General features: G+C 38.2%; 2 protein-coding genes across 3 annotated transcripts in view; one reads left to right on the top strand and one right to left on the bottom strand.

The window, feature by feature from the left end:
- LOC109011213 (serine/threonine-protein phosphatase 6 regulatory subunit 3-like) overlaps positions 1-6372 on the top strand; it is a 29999-nt gene extending 23627 nt beyond the window's left edge. Inside the window, exons 17-19 of one of the 2 annotated variants that reach the window (XM_018992322.2) lie at positions 391-420; positions 4238-4308; positions 5397-6372. In XM_018992322.2, coding sequence (XP_018847867.2) covers positions 391-420; positions 4238-4308; positions 5397-5964 — 669 coding nt within the window. In that variant the 3' untranslated portion in view covers positions 5965-6372. Of the gene's footprint in view, positions 1-390; positions 421-4237; positions 4309-5348 lie in introns of both variants that reach the window. The other variant, XM_018992321.2, reaches the window with a different exon arrangement.
- A 3608-nt stretch (positions 6373-9980) lies between these two features.
- LOC118348219 (30-kDa cleavage and polyadenylation specificity factor 30-like) lies at positions 9981-23965 on the bottom strand. The gene is made up of 5 exons (XM_035689258.1): positions 23762-23965; positions 23486-23596; positions 22819-22887; positions 15744-15830; positions 9981-11267 (listed from the first exon to the last, which is right to left on the bottom strand). The coding sequence occupies exons 1-5, from the start codon at positions 23963-23965 to the stop codon at positions 10434-10436; spliced, it is 1305 nt and encodes a 434-aa protein (XP_035545151.1). The 3' UTR covers positions 9981-10433.
- Between the last annotated feature and the right edge of the window lie 312 nt (positions 23966-24277).

Below are 24277 nucleotides of genomic sequence, written 5' to 3'. Positions count from 1 at the left end.
GAATATGGTCAAAACACTGTCATGATGATTGTTTATCCAACTAGATTGCCTATTTTGGCTTCAAGTCCAACTTGTGTTACTTATTGGGATGGAGTTCATTAAGACTAACTTGATTCAACAACTGAGTACTGTCTTTTGATTGAGCAATTTTTATGTACTTCCATTTCTTATATAATCATAGAAGCAGTGTATGCTATGCTTGACTTCACAGTCGACTGATCTTAATTTAATCCTTCGCTCAGTTTTTTTATTTATCAAAACAATCTTACTCAGTCTTCTTGTTATTCCTGCTACCATTAGCACCAACATTGTGATTATTACCATGTCCTGTTACTGTTTGTTTGTTAGATAATTGTTCATTGACTTGGGTAACTTGTTCATATGTTTCAGGCTCATGGCTCACTTGAACGAGATGATGAGGTATGGAATACATTACAAACTTTTTGGTATGAGTTGGAAGCTGGATCCTTCAAACAGAGTTAACTGGGGTTATCCTTGCAACAATCCAAATATATTCCATCTAGTAGAAATATAGAACCCATTGGGTTATTCATGTTGAATTTGTCTGTAGAGCGCTATGGTTTTTTACTGGCCTAGTTGGCTAATTTGGAAATGACCTTAGGTCTCTCGCTACTTGAGGTTTCAGCCAAGAAGTTTGATTAGTCACCAGTAAAATTCATTAAGTGTTTTAGGCTAATGTCGTTGTAGGAAGATTAATCATCTTCTCTCCACCGTCGCCCTTACCCCCATCAGTATCTTCTGATCTCACAATGGTTTCCTTTGGGTGGGCTGCAATCATACAGTGTGCTCCTGAAATGATGTTGTTCTCGAGCAGTGTAAATATTGAAGTTATGTTTTTGTAGCTTTTGGTAAAGGAATGAGTTTCCTTGTTACAAGTCACTGAAAGAAGCAGAGACCCATTTGAGATCGATGTTTCTGGGGAAGTTGAGTGTGGGATGGCTCCAAATGACAATGGAGGCTCTATGCATGGAAGCGGGGGTGAAGAAATTTGTGAAGTCATCCAGATTTGGATATGGAGTGTAGCTCAACAGTGCTTGAACCATGTTTGCCTTTTGGCTTTGGCGAAATACAACAATGGCGGCAGAAGGGGCTTCATTGTCATCTGGAAAGAAGGGAAGCAAAGGGCTGGACCTACTTTGCCCTTGAACTCTGACAGGTTGAGGATTAGTTCCAGTCGCTCCTTTTTTTTTTATTGGCACCGTCCGTGAACAGTGTCCTGACTAATCCCAGGGGTGCACAGGCCCTCGGCAAGGAGTTTCCCGCAAGTGCACCTTGGGTAATTCAAGGGGAAAATCCCCCAATGGCCCGTAGAGATTGTTTGCACCCAAGGAGATTTGAACCTTAGACCTAGGGGGAGCATATCCCCAAGCCCAAGGCCTTTACCACTTGAGCAAACTCCTTGGGTTTGAAGTTAGAGATAGGATGCTCGGAGTGAAGATATGAGCAGATAACCAACAATCCATGCTGAAGGATGTGCTCGCAGTAACCAGTTCCCATTCCTGGACGTGCAAATGATATAGTGAAGGATACCATCATTCTTGCCAGCAGGGGGGTGAGAGGGGCTTCTTCAATGAATATTGGATGATCTATTGGTGACAGGTGTGAGCAATCCTTGAAGGATGACAGGAGAGCCTTCTTAGGTTTTAGTGCCAGTCTTGGATGTTCTGTTTTTTTAAATCAAGTAGCTGGAATTGGTTCATAATATTATACTTATTTATAGTCATAAGAAACAAAAACAAAGTAAGAAGAAGGTGGAACGGCACCATTTGAAGACTGAACTGTGCCATGTGGCTTACATATGTGAGCCGATTGCCGCCTTTGGTCTCTCTCCATGCTGTTGTTGCCTGCCTGCCTTGTCTTCGTCGCTCATTGCTGCATATAGGTATAATTTTAATGATTTGGTTGGTTTCAGGGTAGTAAAACCAAAGCCTGAAACCGAACAGAAAATAAAAAATTTCAAACCATGGACCCAAATGGACTGGTCTCAGAAAGAAACCCAACCAAACCGTGTAGTACTAATGTATACATCATAGGATATTTTTTAAGAGGGACAGGATATGGGTTAACCAGGTTTTGGAGGGATTTGCACCCATAAGAATATTGTAGTAAAGTGGTTATATGCGTTGACCAGGGAAGTCTTACCACACCCCCCCCCCCCCCCCCCAAAAAAAAAAAAAAAAACCCCTAAAAGGAACTAATTTTCTATCTGGGGGAAAGAATCTCGCCATTGTGAGCCATTACAAGTCGGCCCTCTTCCCTCATTTCTTCACGATTCTCCAGGTCTTTGTAAGAGCTAATGCGCATAGCTTATGGTGGGGTTGTCTGCATGGGAATTGGTGTTGTTCAAGGTTGGTAGGGGCTACCAAAGATGAGGGTGGTACTGTAGATTGCATGTTTAACAACGTTTCTGACTATTCTAAGTGTTGCAGGAGTGTAAGAACCCAATGAGGATGGAGATAGACAAAGGTTTTGGCATGAGTTGGCAGGTTTGATCTGTTGGTGGGAGTATCTTGTTGTATAGGGGGTGACTTTAACATAACTGCTTTCCGAGTGAGTGATCAAGTAATACACACTTTTCTTTTGCAATGGTTAGAGTTTTCCAACTCCATTTTCGACTAGTCTTTGTGGACCTTTCATTGGTCGGAGGCAACTATAATGGTCCAACAACTGCAACCCCCTGACATGGTAAAAAATTGATAGTATCTCATATCCTTATATTGGGAAGTCTAGTATCTCCAAGGAGGCTTGCTATTGGTTAACATCCTCTTGTTTCATTTCATTCGAGAATATGTGGCTAACATCCAATGGTTTTGTGGACAAGGTGAAATAGTGGGCTTCATACGATTATCAAGGATTCCCTAGTTTTATCGTGTCAAGCAAGCTGAAAACTCTGAAAAGTGGAATGAGGAATAGCTTGGCCATACTAACAAGTGCAAAAAAACTGCTTTTGAATGAAATTCAAGAGATTGAAGTAGTTGCAAATGAATCGACTTTATCGAAGGATGAAGAGACAAGCAAGGGCGAGATAGTTAACAAGTTAGAGACGATCACCCTATAGGAAGATATGAGTTGGAGAGAAAAATAAGGTCACTTTAGTGGGGGAAGGTGATAAGAATTTCAAGTTCTTTCATCAAGTGGCAAACTTGACACATGGAAGCAACAGCATTGGAGGCTAGTTGACAGTTCCATCTCGTCCATATCCCACTATAGATAGAGAGAGCACATTCTGCATTTTTCACTCGTCTATACAAAAATGTTTGGGTGGCAACCTAAGCTGGTTGGTCTCACTTTGGTTTCCATTGGTGTCAAAAGGGAGAGTTAACAACTTAGAGAGTAATGGTGCATGTGGATTTCACATTGTATCTCCACTGCATGCTATTCTGATCAATGACATACGAACGGGTTTTTCCTGTAACTCTTGAGGCTCGAGAATGGATGATCCATTATCCCTTTCACTCTTTGTGGCGGTTATGGAGGCATTGAGTAGAATGCTTTCCGCCACTGTGGATAGGGGGCTGTGATCAGGGTTTTTGGTGGCGCAAATAAATTCTGAGCTTATTTTGTCTCATCCTCTATTTGGGGATGACACGATATTTTGTGAGGATACTGCAAATAATTCCTGACATCTACATTTGCTCTTCCTATGCTTGGAGCCATCTCGGGGTTAAAAATTAAATTGGCGAAATCATTGTTGGTTTCAGTGGGGGCAGTAAAAGACAGGAGGTTTAGTCCTTATTCTTGGTTCTAAGGCTTCATACATATCTTTGAAATACATAGTTCTTCTGTTGGGGTCGACATTCAAAGTGAAATCCATTTGATATGGCATTATTGAGAAGATGGATTGTCAATTGACGGAATGGAAGTGACTACATTTGTCTAGAGGTGGATATATAACAGTCTAATGGGTGTGGCCAGTCTATCGAAAAAAGTGGAGGAATATCAGAAGGGGCTTACGGTCAATTGCCATTTGTTGGTTCTTTTTTCTTTTTTAGAGTGATCTACTATAATGTGCTTATTAAAAAAAAGTGATCTACTATAATGGTTGATATTTTAGACACAACAAAAGTATCAAGAGCTTGACGCAAGGCTTGCATGGTTTTGATCATACTCTCACTTATGCATGTCATGTATAACTTGTGTCTTTTCTCTGATAGAAGGCTTCTTTAGTAGGAATTTGATGAATAATGGATAAGTTTCTTCTCTTGATACTTGGCAGGATGTCTATTTTGATGATGAATCTGCCGAAGTTGTTTTATCTTCTCTGCGGCTAGGAGATGACCAAGAAAGGTAGGTATAAGGTCTTTTTTTACCTTTTTATTGTCTGTCTGTCTGTGCCTTACTAGAAAATCAGTGTTTTCCTTGGAAAGCTGTTGTCCTTCTTGGCATTCTGTTTTGGTTGGATTTTTTTGGCTTTTGTTTTGTTTTGTTGGGTTTTTTTGTAATAACATCCAAGATAAAGGTTAATGGTCTAAGTAGGAAAAGCTAAAAAGATAAAAATAGTAAGTTACTTAATCCATTAGCCAAATTAGTGTGGGTGTTCTCCAATTTGCATGCCATGCAACTTCTGTTCTCCGAGTGTTATAGGAGTATGTTTAGATAGCACCCTCTCTGCAGGGCTTTTTCTTTTCTTTTCCTTTTTTTTTTATTATTTATTTATTTATTATTATTATTATTATTATTTTAATTCTTTAGTCGCCATAATGCTTCATATAACTTTAGACTATAACACCCCTCCCACCAAAAAAAAAAAGATCAGCTTCGATTTTGGTCCATCACATGATGAGTGGGAAAAAGAGATTCTTTTATGCGCTAGCATATGTACAATATTGATGTAGGTTGAATTTTATTAGGTCTTCACCAGTCCCAAGTCTTTACTCAAGGGCCTAGTTGGCCTTTTGGGCGTGAACCTCAGCTTAACCTACAATTGGCTAGGGGAGCTGATTTTTGGAATTTGTGGAAGATTGTATGCCCGAGTCCTGGCTTCTTGTGATTTTGGCTTTGCTCATTGAAAAATGCGCTAGGTTAATGATCATGTCTCATAGTGATTGTGCTTTGGCTTACTTCTTTTTGCCCTATGATACAGAGGATAAGCTTTTAAAGGATTTTTTGGGCATTGAATACTGAATAACGTTCTAATGAGCTGTTTTCTTAGGTTTATCTATTAAAAAAAAGTGTTTTTACCATTCTGCAGATTGCGGTTATATAAACTATGATTTCATAGTAAAGATTTTCTATTCTCTGAGGAAAGAAATAATAAAGATTTTCTGTTCATATACAATCCCACTTGCTTGACTTTTGTATTTTTGTTTTTGTCTTGGTATGTGCAGTGGCTCACTATTTACAAATTCCAACTGGTTTGCTTTTGAGAATGACAGAATTGCCAATGAACGCTCAACCGGCTCACTTGCTTCTCCATCACCTAATACAGAGGGGGATGACGTTATTAATTGCAGCAGTGATGATAATGTCATTGTTGGTGAAGATGATGACTTGGTTGACACTGCAACATCTTCTCCAGAAACGGGAACAAAATCAGAAGACGCTACACGTCTCATGTCTGAAAACTCAAGGGAAACAGGAGATGGTGAAACTGATAAGCCACCTGAATGGGTTGAATGGAGGGAGACTTCAGATTCTGGTGATCCAACCGATGTCGTTCTACCCAACGGTGAGATTCAAGTTGGATCAAAACCTAGTGAATCAGATGTAGCTGAATCTTCATCATCCACTGATGAATTGGAGAAGAATGATGGAACTTCCGCTGAAGAATCGCGGGCTTCAACTGATGAGAACCCCAGTTCTGATCCTTCCAAACAGGAATTGGATAATGGGAATCCGAGTCTAGGCCCAACCACTTCTAATGATGTGGTGATGGCCGAAGGGACTGAAGGTGCTCCTGAGACAAAAGACGACAAAAAAGATGTTAATCAAACAGGGAACTAATGTAAATTTTGAAGAACCGGTTTGATCGTACGTACATTGCAACGTTGTTTGGGTGGGAAGACCGTCTACAGGTTGGGTAGGCGACCGTCACTTCAGGGCCTTCTGTACATCATGAGTGGGGGGGAATGTTAAATAGGGCTGATGATTCTTTTACCCCCACCCATGGATAGTGGGTTCTCTTCGTCTCTTTATCTCTCCCCCTCTCAATATCGAGAAAATTGGAAAAGGGAAATTTCTGATTTTCAAACTCTAGCAAAAATTTGATGTTTCATAGATCATTTACCTTTTGCTAGGTGATAAAAACTGAATGCCACATGTTGCATGGATTTTTAGCACAAGGGTCTTGCGTATATTGTACCATTTTCTTTCCTCCAAGAATATTTAGTATTATTGAAAATTTCACCCAAATGCCTTGTTTTGTCTTACAAATAAGCACTTTATGATAATAATCTGGATTTCAATCCAGTCAAGTAAGCCTACACTTTTTTTTTTTTAAATTTTACCCTAGTTTTAAATATAATTATGTTTTGGGCACGATTTTGCATTTTAAGAGGCTCCTCCAGCCCACCCATAACGTCCACCTTGTGGCCTCGGGGCATGGCTTCCGTAATTTGGCTCCCACAAATCCATTTATGTTTTTTTAATCATTTTTATGTTCTCTATTTTTCCTATATGAAAAACAGATAGTCCTGTCTATGGCTGCAAATGAATAGAGCAGCTTGTAAACAATTCAAGTTCGGCTCGTGTATATTCAACTCCAATTCGGTTTAGTTAATAAATGAGTTTGTAATTATTAATATAGATTTGAATATTAAACGAGCAAAACTCATATACTTGGATTGACTCGGTGTAGACTCGTGAACAAAACTCAAGCTTGACTTGACTTGTTTCAGCTCGTTTAGAAGCTGGTAATATGTTTTATATAAATATGATTAGTTATATTTTATATACTTAATTATATATTATTAATTTATTTATAGTTTACCTTATTTAATATATATATATATATATTATGTTCCCAAAGTGTGTATAGGATAATTTGTATAATAATATATCATGCAACTACAACTTTTGATTTATTATGTTATCTATATGTATTAAATAGTTTAATTTATTACATTTATCTTATGTATTATTTTTTTAATTTATAACCATAAGTTATTTTATAAAAATTATACCATAAGAGTATTTTAATCATAACTATTTAGTTGAATAGTTAAATGATTAGAGCTTTTTGTAAATTTTTCTTTTTTAAAATCAAAAGATAAGATTCATAATTTTTTTTTAAAAAAAAATCGAGTTCAAATTCAAACTCGAGCAAATGTTTTATTTATTTTTTGTCGAGGTCGAGCCGAACTCAAACAACATTAATGGTTAATGAGCCGAGTTCGGACAAGGATGTTCGAGTTTTATTCAAGTTTGAACGAGTAAACATGTTAATCGACCTTGAGTATCATTGTTCAAATTCGACTCGACTCGGTATGTTTGTCCTAGTCTTGTCTTTGTTTCCTCTGCAATTAAGGGAAAATTACAAAATAGATCCTAGAGATTTAGCACCTTTTTCAAGAGTTCCATGGTTTTTTTTTTATATATTTTTATATTGAAACATGTTATAGACACAAAAAGATTATACAAAAGTAAACTTACAAACTAACGCAACTTCATAGAATCCGTTAAATTTACTTTACAATAAAAGTAACTTTACAATCTAATGTATCACAACAAACCATATCAGTTTGTGGGTTTACTTTTGTGTAATCCTTTTGTGGCTAAAATATTTCCTTTGTATGTTTCACTACATTAGCAAATCCTTTGTCAAGTTTTTGTTAAGAAAACTAATGGGAACCTTCTACTATAACATGTATATTCTTGTCGATGAGGGTTGATTGTTGTTAGGGCTTAGCACTAACTGAGTCAGAGTCAGTATCCAGGAAATTTGACTCCGACTCTGATTTCGATTTATCAGGGGCAGAGTCAAATTTGGATTTTTTTATTTGCTTCATATTTAGCCAATTTTTTAAAAAAGACTTTACATATGATAGATCATCTTTTGTAGGCTTTCAAGTTTCTAGTTTACTAAAAACATTTAAAAAAACAGATTTTAGATATAAAAAAGAAAAAATCTACACAACCTCCACACACCACATATTTTTTAATTTTTCTTATTTTTTTCTTTTATTAAATATTTAATATATGAATAATGAATAGAAAAATTAAATTATTTTAAAAAGAATAAACTCAAAAAAAAAATTTAAAAATATTAAAATTTAAAAAAATGTGGTGTGTGGAGGTTGGGGAGGCTGTGTAGCATTGTTCTAAAAAAATATAACTAAAAATATTTCACATGCTATGCAAACCTGAAAAATAAAAATAAAAATTTAAAGAAATTAAAAATATATAATAGGCCCTTTAGACTATTCTTAATATATTATCATTCATAATTTCATATTAGAGTCTCAAACTCTTATACAAACTAAAAACAACAAAATGATTATTCAACCATCTAGCCAAGGCCTAAGCTAACACCCAATGCCCCAAATAACAACTTGTGCCAAGGCCTAAGCTAACACCCAATGCCCCAAATAACAACTCACAAGTAAGAGCAACCATGAGCCATCATGGTCCAATGATAATATCCACCATCTACTCATTCATTGCTGAATAAATTACAAATATGAAATACAACCAGCAACTCATACAAGGTAAATATATACATTATACATGGTACATGACTCACTATTAGTTGATCAAGTTTCATCTACCCTAATATTACTACCCTAATATATGTAATATGTATGATAGTGATACCATAATGTATATTGTGTACATATAATTGATTATTAGTCTATTAATATTATTTTTTAATAATTATCACATTGATTATTAGTCTATTAATATTCTTGAATTTAACTATATAAAGTTTTAGACTTTTTTACATTAGTATATATGATCAATATATAAGTAATACTTATTTTTATTAAAGTCGGAGTAGGAAGTCAAAATCGGATTTGGAGTCAGAGGTAATATCGGAGTCGGAGACAAAGCAGAGTCGGTTAGACATCAAATCCGACTCTAACTCTGCTGGTGCGTAGTCAGGATTAGATTTTCAGATTTTTGCATAACTCTAATTGCTGTCAACTCACAAAGGAGTGGAAGAATCCCTCGGGCTCTTCTCTTTTTTTTTTTTTTTCTCCCCTTAATATTTTAAAAAGTCCATCTGAGCCACTTAAAAATCAAATAAACAAAAATGGGAGTCACAGCTCAATGGTTTTTGGCCACGCACACCATTTCCTAGTACTTCATAAGATAATCGTGGGCGTCCTATCCAAGATAAATCCTCTGTACAAAGCCTTTTCATGCATCGTAAAACAAAAACAAAATAAAATGTGAGTGGCAACACTACGAGAGAAAAAAACTTTGATAAAATGGAATTGAGCCTAATTAGGACCATTCTAAAAGCCCTCCCTCATCGAAAAACTCCCAGAGAAGATCCTGATGAATAAAATATTCGATCGAAGTAGAATGAGCTCCAAATTTGGTGAGATGATCTGCAACTTGATTCATTATCGGAAGACTTCTTGTCCAATCTTCATCGTTTGATAAGACTCCTCATCACACATATTTCCTCCCACACCTCTATCAAGGACTCTAGCTAGTGCAAGATTAGCAGCACAACACTCACACCTTGAAGCCAAGACCATTTGTAATTGCTGTATATTAACATCAAAGAGTAATAACCCATTATAAAAACATCCCACATAAAAAGCATTCCCCTCGAATATCTCCCAATCTTTTGTAATTTCCTACTTTTGTCCAAGAAAAACAAAGGAATGTAACAAGTAATTTTATCTTCCATTCTCACTATCCAATGGACAAAAGAAAACTTAACGAGCCAAACTTTCACTCTCTAACCAACCATATCACATCCTTTAGGAAGATCATTGTAGAGAAAGTTTGGAGGTAATTTCATGGATGACATCCCAGGATTGCTAGAGAACAAATAGTACATATACAGATACTGTAACCAAATGACATGTATATATATTATAAGAGAAATACATACACTGATCAGTGATAGTGGAGAAGATGTAGATCAATAGAGTATACTATTGGATACAATATTGTAATGATTATTTACAAGTACGTTAGCCTATATTACTACCAAGTCCCCGTAACTATTCATCTCACTCTTCTCGATTCGTTATTAACTCAACTAGTCCTAGCAACACATTTGAACACTTAGAATAGATTTTCGAAAACAAGACATTTCACCACCCTGGACTTGTTAGATACAGCAAAAGTACTCCGGAAGACTTCTACTTTTATTTTGTTTCCAAGAAAGCAGGTCAGCCTGAGAAAGATGGCTTCCCCAGTTATGTCACTCGTTATGCTATTCAGCTGGTCGAATCTGTCAAGTGATGAGAGCCGGTGGCAGCATCTCCTTCTGAGCCTCACCATTTCTTTCTTCCCTACCCATGCCTTGATCGCCTAGGCGCCTCATCCTCACTTTCACTGTCATCATTTCTAAAGTTATTACCACCACCATGTTGATCTTCACGGTGAGCCTTGAATCCTCGATGATACTGTGTCTCATCATCTGGTCGTCTGCCCGGACTAGGCATCTCTTGACCCTTGATGTGATCTGAACCTGCACTATACCTGTCATTTCGATCATTATCCCTCTGGTCTCTCTTCACAACCCGATTGATATTTTGAGAGGATGGAAGCGAGGGTGGTGGAAACATTTGGGGCATACCAACTGGCCGACCAGGTCGAGCTGGATTTATACCTGCAACCCCCATCCCTCCCATAAAGGGAGCACGCCCTGGACCCATCATCATCCCAAATCCACCAGCTGGAAAATGTTGAGAAGGCCGCGCACGAAACATCATGCCAGAGGCTGGACCTGGAAAATCACCAGAGAATCTAGGACCATATGGCGCAAAAGCACGGGGGCCAACCCCAAAGAGATTTGGCATAGGAAACCCATCAGGTGTAATAGTTCCATAAGATAATCCATCAGCACCCATCATTACAGGGGGGAAACCCTGTGTCCCAGGCATAGGTCTGGTACCACGTGCTAGCGGCATGTGAGGTGGCCACATGATTCCCCTGCCTCTTCCTCTACCCTGAGTTGCTGCCCCAGGAACCTGGCTGAAGCTATCCTCCTCTTCTTCACTTTCTTCCTCTTCCTCTTCTTCATTGTCCTCAAATGGGACGATGTCTGGATTCTCTCCATTTTCTGGATCAACTCCCTTTGCTTTCTCCTCCTCTCGTTTTGACTCAGCTGCAAGTGAAATTGCCTGTACCAAAGGAGAAAAGACAACGATCAGATTCATTTAGTTCCGACCTTTTAAAATGGCATTAAACACAGAGCATATTGCAGTGCAATGCAGATCTTATATTGTCTCCATCCACTTCCTCACAAAAGATGCGGCAATGCAGTTCTTATGTTGTCTCCATTGATTTCCTCACAAAACATGCGTGTCACTGGACTCCTTGGGAAACAGATTGATTACACCAACAATATCTTGGTGTCCAGTAACTTATCCTACCTAATGTTATATATTTATATGGTCGATGAATTGAGTGATTTATTCAACCATAAGTTATAAAGCTACAAAATGGTAGCAGTTTATGGAAACAAAATTCGAAGTTCTATTCTCAACCATCCAGATGCCCACTTCCTGATTTTCCAAGCTTGCTAGTGGTAGTTCCATGCACTGATGATCGCATTTCATGCGGTACTCTGAGTTATCTTTAATGTCATTAATTTTCTCTAGCCCCTCTTAGATTGTCTCAGAAGTTGATACAGTTGTCATGTCAGCATGCTATTCCATCTCCACATATTATTACAAGGCAACTATACCAATCAATGCGAACTATTTCTAAAACAAAACTTTGACTATGCATGATCCATCTTCCACCAGCAAGTAGTCCTGTAACAGATCATTATGTCTACCACTGAAGTTCATCCATGTCCACAAAGCACATAGCGGAAGAGAGAGTAGAGTTTAATTGCACCTAACTCCATCCACAATGTAATCCATTATTCTTTTGTTTCAGGCAACAAAAGTTAATACATCACTCTTAGGCCTCATTTGGTTACACAAATGAGATGAGATAAAAGTTGATTAAAATATTATTAGAATATTATTTTTTAATATTATTTTTGTTTTGGGATTTGAAAAAGTTGAATTGTTTCTTGTATTTTGTGTGGAAATTTAAAAAATTTGTAATGATTAGATGAGATGAGATGTGATGAGATGGTTTGTGTAACCAAACAAGGCCTTAGTTCGTCTCACCCTCTAGTTCCCTTGTCCTTAGTTGCTGCATGACTGCCAACTCAGAGATTGTATCTCCATCACATTTGATGATAAATGAGCCATGGAGATTCCTAGTGTTAAAGTAAACCGGATTTGACTTGGGACTTTTATTTCCACCTGTCACTTCTATGTAATAAGTAATGTAGATGGTTCCACCAAATCACAAAGAAAAATCAAGTGTAAGGACTAAAGGAAAGCTAAGCCACATCTGAGCTTATACGCAAAAAAGAACTAGTCAATGACGAATTGGGAGCTCCTTGGAATCATTAAAAAGCCCAATTTCACCTAGTAAGGAACCAATGTGGGACTTAATAATTAAATGCCTTTTTATTATACACATTCACCTGTCATACTTTTTCTCACCCAATGTGAGAGAGAGTGGGCATTACAACGTTCCCCACTCAAACCCCTCGCATCCTTGCCAGGGTCCACGTCACATCAAGTATCCAGTAACTAGGTTGACTTTGATATCATTTGTAACAACCCAACGAAAGCCTAAGTTATATCTAAAGCTTATTCTCCAAGAGGAATAGTAAACTTCATAATTGGAGCTCCTTAGAATCATTATAAAACCCAGTTCCGCCAATTGATAATACACTTTTGTGATACCCATTCACCACTATCATAATTCTCCCACCCAACGTGGGACTTAGTGGGGGCATTACACTTAGCATGTTGAAATTTCTTATAAATTTATTTGTCATCTTGTTCTTGTGAAAAATCTCTATTATTACCCCCCACCAACCCTTGAAAAATTTTGATAAGAAATGTTTTTGTATTGAGAAGATATTTCAAAGTCACAAAATGTTTTTGTCTAGGGGAGACAAATTCTCGATTTGGTACTCATTGCTAATGAATGCTTGGAAAGTGGAATTAGAGCCAGAGTTCCAGATATTATTTGCAAAATGGATATTGAGAAGCCCTGTGATCATGTTAATTGGGATTTTTTGGTGTACCTTGTTGGAAGGCATGGATTTGGGGAGAAGTGGTGCGAGTGGATGAAGCATTGTATTACTACTGCTAGATTGTCAATTTTGGTAAACGGCACCTCTGTGGGTTTATTAACAGTTCCCATGGTTTGAGACAAGGGGATCCTTTGTCTTCTTTCCTTTTTGTTTTAATAATGGATGTGTTGAGCAGAATGTTGGAGGCAGTGGTGGATGGGTGTTTTCTTACTGGTTTTTCAGTGGGTGGATCTTCGAATGGCAAGTAAATGTCTCACATCTCTTTTCTTATGACACATTAATTTTTTGTGAGCTGGATCTTGACCAGATTCATTCGTTGCGGGCCCTTTTGCTTTATTTTGAAGTTGTTTCAGGCCTAAAAGTGAATTTGTCAAGTCTGAAATGATACATGTAGGTTTTGTACATAAGATAGGGGACTTCGCTACTACTTTGGGTTATAGCGTGTCGTCTTTGCCAATGAAGTATCTTGGTCTCCCCTTGGGGGCTCCTCAAAAGTCAAAGGCAATGTGGGATGGTGTCATTAAAAAGATAGAGATAGGCGGGATGGAAAAGAATTTATTTGTCTAAAGGGGGGAGAATCCCCTTAATTAAAAGCACTTTATCCAACCTCCCTACGTATTTTCTATCTTTATTTCTTTTGCTTGTAGGGTGGGCTGATAGGATGGAAAAGATCTTTCGTGCTTTCTTGTGTGGTGGTTTGGGGGATGAGAATAAGTTCCATTTACTTAAGTAGGATAAGATTTATACTCCAATCTCTTATGAAGGTTTCAGGGTTCAAAAGCTTAGAATTTTTAACAAGGCACTAGAAATGGTTATAGTGATATCACCAAGAAGGGGATGCTCTTTGGAGGAATGTCATCGATGCCAAATTTGGAAACATTTGGGGAGGGTGGTGTTCAAATGAAGTGAGAGTTGTGTACAGTGTGGGAGTGTGGAAATTTATTCAAAATGGACAGGGGCATTTCATTAACAATTTCAGATTTGTGGCGGGTAGGGAATCTTAGATTAGATTTTGGCATGATATTTGGTGTGGGGATACAGCCCTAAAGAATACTTTCCTTTCTCTTTCTAGGATTGCATTCGATCGGGGTGCTTCTGTACAGGATTTCTGTAGAATGTGATGTTTATTAGAGCTGTACAGGATTGGGAGGTGGGGAAAATCTCAGATTTTTACTGCATGATGTATGCCTTGAATATGGGGGAGGAGTGATGGGGAGGATAGGTTGCTTTGGATTCACCCCAGGAATAAGAACTTCTCGGTCAGATCACTGTACAAGGTTATGTCGTATCAACGCCCTAATGATTTTCCTTAGAAGTGCATTTGGAGAAGCAGAGTGCCTCTCAAGGTTTCTTTTCTTGGTTGGTTGGCATGCTTGGAAAATTTTTGACTATAAATAATTTGAGAAAGTGTGGTCTATTTATTATGGATTGATGCTTTATGTGCAAAAGTAATGGAGAATCTGTGGATCATCTACTTCTCCATTGTGAAGTGGCAAAAGTTCTTTAGGATGAGATTTTGAATAGGATTGGTATTGCCTGGGTGATGCCTAGAAGGGTGGTGGATCTACTGAACAAGAGGAATTCAGGGTAATCTTCAAATTGCAGTCATTTGGAAGACGGTTCCCTTATGTCTTATGTGATGTATATGCAATGAGAGTGTGAAATCACCACTTGTCCCAAAAGCTTAAGATGATGGGAAGATGTAGATTTTATCACTTATTTTATATCTTAACACTTCCCCTCACGTGTGGTCCAGACTCTCCCTCAATGAGTGACCCAACATGTGGAATATTTAATTAAATGAGGTAGAATGAAGATTCAGGATTTGAACTCAAGACCTCTGCCCTGATACCACGTGAAATTACCACTTGTCCCAAAAGTTTAAACTGATGGGAAGAGATAGATTTTATTATTTATTTTATATCTTAACAGAGAGGACCGAACATTATTTTGAAGATAGAGAATGCTGGTTGGGTAGGATTAGAGATTTTTTCTTCCATACGTTATTACTTTGGGCATTGGCTATTGTATTGGATGGGACCTGTTTTCATGATTTCTATGTTGCTTTTCTAGTTCTTAGCTCGTATTTAGGAGTTTTCTCTTGTATACTCCCCTATGTACTTGCGCTATGCCTAATTGGCTAATTATTTGGATTAATAAATTTCTTTTTTACTTATAACAAAAAGCAATGCATCATTTGCTGTGAGATGGTGAGGTGAAACACAATGCATATGTATTCAATACATTGAATCACTTATCTTGTGTGTGTGAGTCAAGAAAGCTATCTTACTGGTGAAAATATTTTAAACACATCCATATGGAATACTTTTACGCAATCCCACCCCTCACACTAACAACATATGTATATATTTGCCATTTTTCAGTTTATTTTGATCTTTATTTCTTTGTTTTTCATCTTTCTCCTTTTACCCAAAACTGTTGTAATAAATACTCTATTGCATCACAGAATGAATAAAAAAACACATACCATAAGTTCACTATCAGGCTCAAGATAAAGCAAGGAAGCCAACTGCTCACCAACAGAGGGCTCTAGCTCTTGACAGTCTCTACTTATCTGCAACAACACATGCATAACAAGGACGTCAATTGGAGCTCAAACCGAGAGGTGGCCACGAGGTACAGTGTCTCACAAGCCAAATAAACACATTTGGAATGAAAATGATAGCAAGTGAAAGGAAGTGGTGAAATGACAGTGAAGATGCCAATGGCCTTCAAGCCGAATGCCACCACCCATGGTCCATAGGGACCATTGGGTCCATGGTTGGGGGTTCAAACCCCAACCAACAAAAAAAAAACAAAATGCCTAGCAAAAAGAAAAAAAATGACCATGAAGATAGGTACAAGATGGTGAGCATGGTTAAAATACAATATTTTTTTGCAAGAGTTGTATTTTCAATCCAACTTCCAGTGAGTGCACCAATGCCATATGCATTAAAATTTGAATATTTATGTTTTAATTTTTTATAGCATGGGAACTTGAAGGCCCTTATGCACAAGGATACACTTACAACTCTTTTTTGATAAGTAATAAAATATTTTATTCCCAAGAAATAGGCATAAGCCCAAGTACACAGGACGTATACAAAGGAAATACCTACTACTTTCCAAAAACGAAAGGAAAACTAAAACAGATTCTGGAAATTATCTTCCATTACAAAAGCTTTAAACCACAAACTCAAAGTACTAAAGAAAATATCCCTAAGTTCTCCCAATGAATGTTCTTTGTCTTCGAAGCATCTCCTATTCCTTTCAAGACATATGCACCGCATGAGACAAGAAGGAATCATCTTCCAAACACGAACCGCATTCTTGCAACCCTTCAAACCCTACCAATAAATCCACCACTTCCTTGGGCATTACCCAAAGTCAACCAGTCCGATTCAAAACCTCATTCCACAAGAACCTAGCCACTTCACAATGAAGAAAGAGGTGATTAACAGATTCCCCATCCTTCTTGCAAATGACACACCAATCAGCAATGTACATACCTCTCCTTCTAAGATTTTCAGTTGTCAACACTTTGCCCAAGGATACCACACAACAGAAAAAAACAACCTTGGAAGGAACTTTCACTTTACATATGTTTTTCCAGGGAGATTCACAACTCCTGTGACTGGTTAATATTCTGTAAAAAGAGGAGACGGAGAACTTAGAATTTCCTGCAGGAATCCACAGCATGCTGTCCTCCCTACCTAGCATCAACTCTGAACTGTTAAGTCTTTCCAGAAAAGCCTTAACATCGTCCACTTCCCAGTCATTAACATCCCTGATAAAGATAACAGTCCACTTAATATTATTGTCAATGCAACAGAAAGACTTTCCTACAGCTGCATTTTGATCCCTTGCAATTCTGAAAAGAGAGGGAAAGTCCAGCTTAAGTGAAGAATCCCCACAGCCCAAGTCATGCCAGAAAAGTATCCTCTTCCCATCTCCCACCTTCAATCTAATATGATTTGAAAAAACCCCCAATCATTTTCTAATGAACTTCCACAAACTCACCCCGTACGCACCACTAGTATCTTTAGAACACCAACCTCCCCACAAACTACCATATTTTACATCAATAACATTTTTCCAAAAGGCATTACTTTCCAAGTGGTATCTCCAAAGCCATTTTCCAAGTAATGCTCTATTAAACACACTTAAATTTTTTATCCCCAACCCATCACAATCAATCGGTTGACAAACCTTCTTCCAACTAACCAAATGAAACTTTTTTTCAACTCCTTTACCACCCCATAAAAACGAAATAAACTCTCAATTTTTCTTTCAACCCTTGCCGGCAGTGGAAAAAGAGATAAGAAATAAGTGGGCAGGTTAGACAAAGTGCAATGAAACTCTCTCATCTCCACAGCCCCTACCTTTTTCAGAATAAGTGCAATGAAAGTCGCATTAAAACTCTTCTCAAACCTCATATACGAATGAAACTCAGAAAACACCTTCAGAATATCTTCTCTGACTATGTCACAGCATGCTTGAAAAAAGGCCAAAGAGAACCCATCCGGACCCGGAGCCTTATCAATTTTCCCTATCCATACCTTTAACCACATTAAGTACTTCTTCAAACTCTCTCTCCAACCAATCAGCTTCGACCTGATCTATAGAGTCGAAACCAAGTCTGTCCAGTTTTGGTCTCCAAGAAAAATCTTCTGAAAACAGCTGCTCATAAAAATTCACTATGTGAGCCTTAATGTCTTCTTGATCCGTGATAAGTCTGCCCCCATCTCGAAGAACTTCAATCACATTATTTTTTCTATGAGAGTTCGCCATTTGATGAAATAATTTCGTGCACCTATCTCCTTCCTTCAACCACAGCACCTAGATTTTTGCCTCCACGAAATTTCCACCATTAACGCAATATTTTCCAGTTCAGAAACCACCCCGATTTTTCTGATTCTATCCTCCCCAGATATCACCCCTTGCACCTCCTTCTCATCCAAACCTCTCACCTCTTCCAAAAGAAGCTTCCTCTTGCTACCCAAATTCCCAAACTCCTCTTTATTCCATCTCTTTATATCTTTCTTAAGAGATTTCAATTTTCCAGCCAAGACAAAACTAGGAGTGCCAGAAAAATTATAGGAATTCCACCAACTTCTCACCCTGTCCATGAATCCCTCATCCTTCAGCCACATGTTTCCAAATTTAAAATACCTTCTCCCACCCTCAATTCCACCACAATCCAACATGATAGGATAATGATCAGAACACAATCTCAGCAATAATTTCTGACTCAAACCAGAAAAATGAGCCTCCCAAGAAGGCGAAACCAGAAACCTATCCAGCCTTGAAAATGACCTACCATTAGACTAAGTATATAATCTCCTCCCACCAAAGGTAAATCAATCAGATTTAAATAAAAAATTAAATCTGAAAAAGTAGACATCGCATGTGAAAAATATGATTTCCCTGATCTCTCACTAGGGAAACGAGTGAGATTAAAATCCCCACCAAAACACCAAGGTAAATTCCACCAACCACATACACCCGACATTTCATCCCATAACAAATTCCAACTACTATCCACATTAGGGCCATACACTCCAGCAAACGCCCATTCAAACCCATCTCAATATTCTTAAAATGACATGCCACCAAGAATTCCCCCACAAAATGATCCCTCAACTCCACCACCCACCTATTCCACATTATTATAATTCCACCTGAAGCCCCATTAGACACCAACTCTACCCAACCCACACTACTACAATTCCACAGACTCTGAACAGTAGCTTGATTCACAAATTTCAGTTTAGTTTCTTGGAGACAAATCACATCCACCCTCCATTTTCTAAACCAAAATTTCACCCGAAGTTGCTTTCCCTTATTCCTAACTACGCTTCCTCCATTCCCATCATAGTTTACCAAGCACGACAACCTTTTTCAATTCCCTCTCCTTCTTTAAGACAGATCTGGCCAACGAAGGCTGACCAGCCTCAATTGCAATCAATAAAGCTCTAAACTGCTCCTCAAAACCATCACAAGACACACCCACACACTCCTTAATCTCATCCACCTTTCTCAACACCCAATCTGAAGATTTTGAATTCCACTCAATATCAGGGAAAACCGAACATAGAGGAACTGGAGAAAATTCCTCTGCTGGATCACATGAAACTCCAAATTCACCCTCCACATCCTTTGAACAGCAAATAGGACCCCTTTGCATCTCAACAAAATTATTCTCAGAAAAAGTATCTCCATTCTCCAACAAACCAACTACATCAATAGCTTGATTCTCCACCCCCTCATTCACAACTACCTCATCCACCACCTTTACTCCTTCCTCCCTTACTTCTCCTCCCTTACTCACCTGAAAGTTTTGAACAGACAGAACTTCTTTATTCTTGGCCTTCTCCTTACTCGACCCTTCCTGATTCCAATCTAAGATCGAGGGTGAGAGCACAAACTCAGTCTCCAGATGGCTTCCCACCCTCGATGGCCCTCCTAAACAAGTTTCCTCCACCATCGAACCACTCAGTGATTAAGAAACCACACAAAGCTTCGATCTCAGTCTATCTTGCAAATTTTCAGATTCCACACTCTTTGAACAATCCCGAGATGACGTCGTCGTCGAGTTTATAATCGCTGGGGAACACCCATCCTGCTCAACTCCCTTCGTCGCTCCTTTTTGTGCAAACAAAACCACCAACAGCGCCGTCGAACAGTTGAAACTGGCATCCTTCTCCTCTATCGGGCAAATAGATCTCGGAACCACCCTCTCCTTCAAGCCCTTCCTCGCCAGCAAACACCCGTTAGGATCGCCTCCCTCTGTCACACCCCTCTGTGGTGACAAACGAACTAGCGTCGCCGACGATGGGTTGGGCCAACGCATCAATTCTCCTCTTGGGCCCAAAAGAACCACGTTGCTATTCTTGGGTCTCCAACAAACAGATCTCTTTAATGGGCCTCTACCCAGCCCACTACCACAACCTTCCTCACTTGACCCATGCTTCTCCTCATCCAGACTCTCTTTGTTTTCTTGGGCTCCCATCTTTCATCCCAAACCCATAATAAAACCCAGCCCTCCATCAACCTTATTTAATAAAAAGACAATTTTATCCTTCCATCCCATTAATTCAAAACGCAAATGCCAAAGTGTCCCTTCCACTTCTCTTATGTTTTTCAACACCTCGTAACTCCTTCCATCTGCATAATTTCGCCTGAGTTCTGTCCCCCCCTCCTTCCTCCTACCATCTTCAGGTGAGATAACCTCTTTCATATTCTTGGCACCTCCAAATCTCTCTGAGAATTGCACTGGTTTCATCAATGCTGCCACATAAGAACCTCCACCAGCCTTATCATCACCAACATGTAAAGAAGTATCAGCCCTCAAATAGCTACTCGATTGATTTACAACCTGGCCCAACCTTGGACGTACCTCTACCAGCATGATATGTCGCAGCAGAAGAGGACCCAACATCGTAAGTATCTCACAAAACCAGCCCATCCACATCCTCTTCTCCCTTCAGGGATAACTAAAACTCCTTTACCCAAACCTGTGCCATATTCTTGCATCTTCAAAAACCTACCAGACTGATTATGGCCCCCCTGCAACATAAAAACTTTGTCTCCCTCCCTTCTAGTCCGATAATCAACCATCTTGCCAAGATTCTTCCAACAAACCTCTATCTCCTTAGCAAACCAAACCACCATTCCACCAGATAGATATAAAGACAACGTATGTTTTCTTCCCTTTTTTGTTATACAGAACATATTACCTCCCTTTCTCCTAAAACCAAAAACCTTGGATTCTATACGCAAACTCCTATCCATCGCTTAAAAAACAACTAACAAACAACAGAATACACCCAATCTAAGGAAGAAGAAACACAACAGGAAGATTAGACATCATATCCAGCAAAAACCTCTACTACTTGAATTCCTGTTTGAAAAATAGATAATTTTGTATCTAACTGTATAAAGGCAGGCGCAGATCTATGAATAGGAGATGTCAACAGGCTCTCCAAGCACATTGAAAATTCCTCCTAGAGTTGCTCCGCCGATTGGAATGCTTAAAGAAGCTCCCGTGTCAATCACTTCCATTCCTCTCATTACACCATCTGTAGCACTCATGACTCCTACAACTCTTTTTTTTTTTTGATAAGTAATGACTCCTACAACTCTTTTACAGCCCATTTCACAATCAACCAATGCAAGAATGCCACTTCATTAAAAATGAATTTCAATTTTATAAAAGTGTCATTCATTTAATATAGAGTTGTAAAAGAATTGTCAAAGAGTAGTAAGTTAATCATTTTCCTTTTTCTTTTTCCCTTGTGTAGTTCCAAGTTGTCGTTTATTGTAGCATTTATATGAATTTCTGCCCTGTTTTGTGCACTTTTATTTAATCATTATTTATATTTTTTATAAGCAAGAAACAAAGTATCATCAAAGGTGCAATCATTAGTATTACTCAACAAATGCAGTTGGCATTTTATGTGTTTATAGATCAAGTGGTAACCAACAGTATTCTCTGTCATATCGGCAAGGGTGCCTCATTTGTATGCGTACAAATTCTCATGTCTTAGAGCATCACTTAGAAATATTGCTTTTGATTCTTTTAGAAGCAACTGCAACTTTTCCCACTTCCCTTTGCACTAGAAACTGGAAGCAAACAACAAATTATGTTTGCTAGCTCCAGCAAATGTCACCAGAACATCTCTTAAAGGATTATCACACAAAATTCAGTATGGGTTATCTCAAACCCAGTCAAGAAGCCAAGGTTGGAAACTCAGCATATTTTGATTCACTTTCTACTGGTATATATTTTTATTGTCAAAGCAAATATTCTCATCCACTTGGTATATATATCTTAGGAAAACTTATAAATTTGTGCGTCTATGCTATTTTGTACTTTTTAAAAGCAAATGTAATTTTCTGGCACTAACCAAAGGATGCCTAACATTCAGCCTAATATTAGGGTGCTGCTAAAACCCACCAATAAAGCATTTTATTCTAAATTTATAGTATGGCATCGTTGTTTGGCCTTCTTAGTTCTCAATTCAGGGTGCTGCTAAAATCCACCAGAAGCTGCGTATACTAGTATATCCATTCGTAAGCACACACGTGTGGTGCACAGGCATTTCATATACATATGTGGATATTTTCATAAATATGGGTGCACAGGCATCTCATATGCACGTGTCCTTCAGAAGGGCAGATGAGGATATTACTAAATCCTATCTCATGTAAGGCTGGTCATAGCCAAGCTCAAACCAAAATAATGCACCCATCTCCTTAGTTTGGCCCAGGTCAAACCTGGCCATGGTTCAAGCAAAAAGAAAACAAGGAGATGCTTTTTCTTTTATAAGTAAAAATGTATTAATATCAATAGGCATAACCAAGTACACTAGGTCTATACAAGAGAAAACACCTAGCCCATAATAGAGATCCCCTAATGAACATCGCCCAACAAGGAGATGCTGAAGGAAGCAGAGAGAAGATGAAGAAGAAATAATCAATAGCCGCAACAAAAAGAACGTAAAACAACTCAAAATTATGCTGGAGCTTCAACATTTTCTTATAAAGGCCCAAAGCATTACCTTTACTGGTAAATTTTCGTTGAATGGATTCCGTAGATGGCGAGTTTTTTGGAAGGACAATTCACATAACTGCATATAAGAATGTGCAAGTAGCCATTAAAATTTTTTATTTATACCAAGTAGGCATGCACATAAAACTGTTAATATATGTAAACTATTTGGTTTTCTGCTCCATCAATTTTGCCTTGTCTACTTACCCAAATAAATAAATAAATAATTTCCCTATCTCCATAATAGTATACATATTTCAAAAAGAGTTTCAAAAAAATGCCAAAAGTTCAGACACTCCATGTAAATTCTTCTTTTCTTTAAAGCTTCAGGAAAACCAACTCTGGTATGGAATGTGCATATCAGCCACTTGTATAAAACACAATTACATTTCTCAAAACAAGCCTGTGACCTGCAATCAGAATCTCAAGAAAGAAAAGAAAAATAGAACCACGCTCTTCTAACATGCCCCTACCAAATCTCCGGGATTCATTACTTGGAAAGAGGAAGGCAATAAAAATGTTTTAGTCATTTAGTAAGTTGAACAGCAGCCATGTCAGGGTCATGGTTTTTGTCATCAGTTGCAACATGAACATTTGGAAGCAAGAACAACCTGGTAACAAAGAAGTACTACAGACATCCTGACAAAATTTGTTACCAATAAGAGAAAAAGATGTACCTTTAACCATTTGACAGAGAAATTTCGCCCGTAATGTGCAGTTCCATGTGCATATTTCCAATTGCCCCCACCAACAGAACCACCAATCTTGGATGTCATCTTTGCACAACCCTGACAAAATATAGATGTCTTTGCATTTACCTCAAACAGACGAAACCAGAGATTCGGACTGACGGTGGAATTTAGAACCTAGTAAGCTATGTAGTCATTGATAATCACATAGATCTAGAGTACAGATTAAATAGCTTTTCGTAGGTTATCAAATCAAAAGTATACCTGGAAATTCCGAGTCCGGTTGACAGAGAAAATCAAAATCACATTCTCAGCAGAGTCAAAAGCTTCATTCAGTTTAGCCTCATTGCTCCTTTGAGTTGCCCATACTCCTTGCTGTACAGATAATTCCAAATTTTCACGGTTGCAACTTTTAACAATAAAATACCTGAGGTTCAATGTTTGGAAACAAATTACATCCCCATTCATTAAGTCCAACCTAAATAAACATAACAAGTAGCTTTAACTGGAAATAAAATAATGTACGGTCATCAGACTAAAAGTTCAGCAGGAAACCAACAGTTACTAAATGAGCCAAAAATGGCATGAAGGAAATGCCTTCTGCCTTCAGGGAGCTTGATCCACCTTTCAAACACTAAGCCTACATCATAATACTGGAAACAAATAAAACTGGTATCATGGAATGGTATATACTCAAGTAGCATACTTTTAGCCAAAGAAGGTATATGCTTTCCTAACTCTGGCTAGATGGTCCACCAAAGTACAGGCAAACTTAAATTT

This window comes from Juglans regia, chromosome 4, assembly GCF_001411555.2.
Source record: "Juglans regia cultivar Chandler chromosome 4, Walnut 2.0, whole genome shotgun sequence".
Classification (NCBI taxonomy): Eukaryota; Viridiplantae; Streptophyta; class Magnoliopsida; order Fagales; family Juglandaceae; genus Juglans; species Juglans regia.
The sequence above is the reverse complement of the archived record's forward strand: the minus strand, read 5'-3'. Positions and strand labels throughout refer to the sequence as shown.

Bases quoted from the DNA above. Each gene is read 5' to 3' on its own strand.
- LOC118348219 (XM_035689258.1), bottom strand. From the start codon at position 23,965: ATGAATGGGGATGTAATTTGTTTCCAAACATTGAACCTCAGGTATTTT. The intron at 23,597-23,761 runs GTATACTTTTGA...ATATTTTGTCAG, and splicing joins ACCGGACTCGGAATTTCCAG to GGTTGTGCAAAGATGACATC. The intron at 22,888-23,485 runs GTACATCTTTTT...TCTTATATGCAG, and splicing joins TCTCTGTCAAATGGTTAAAG to TTATGTGAATTGTCCTTCCA.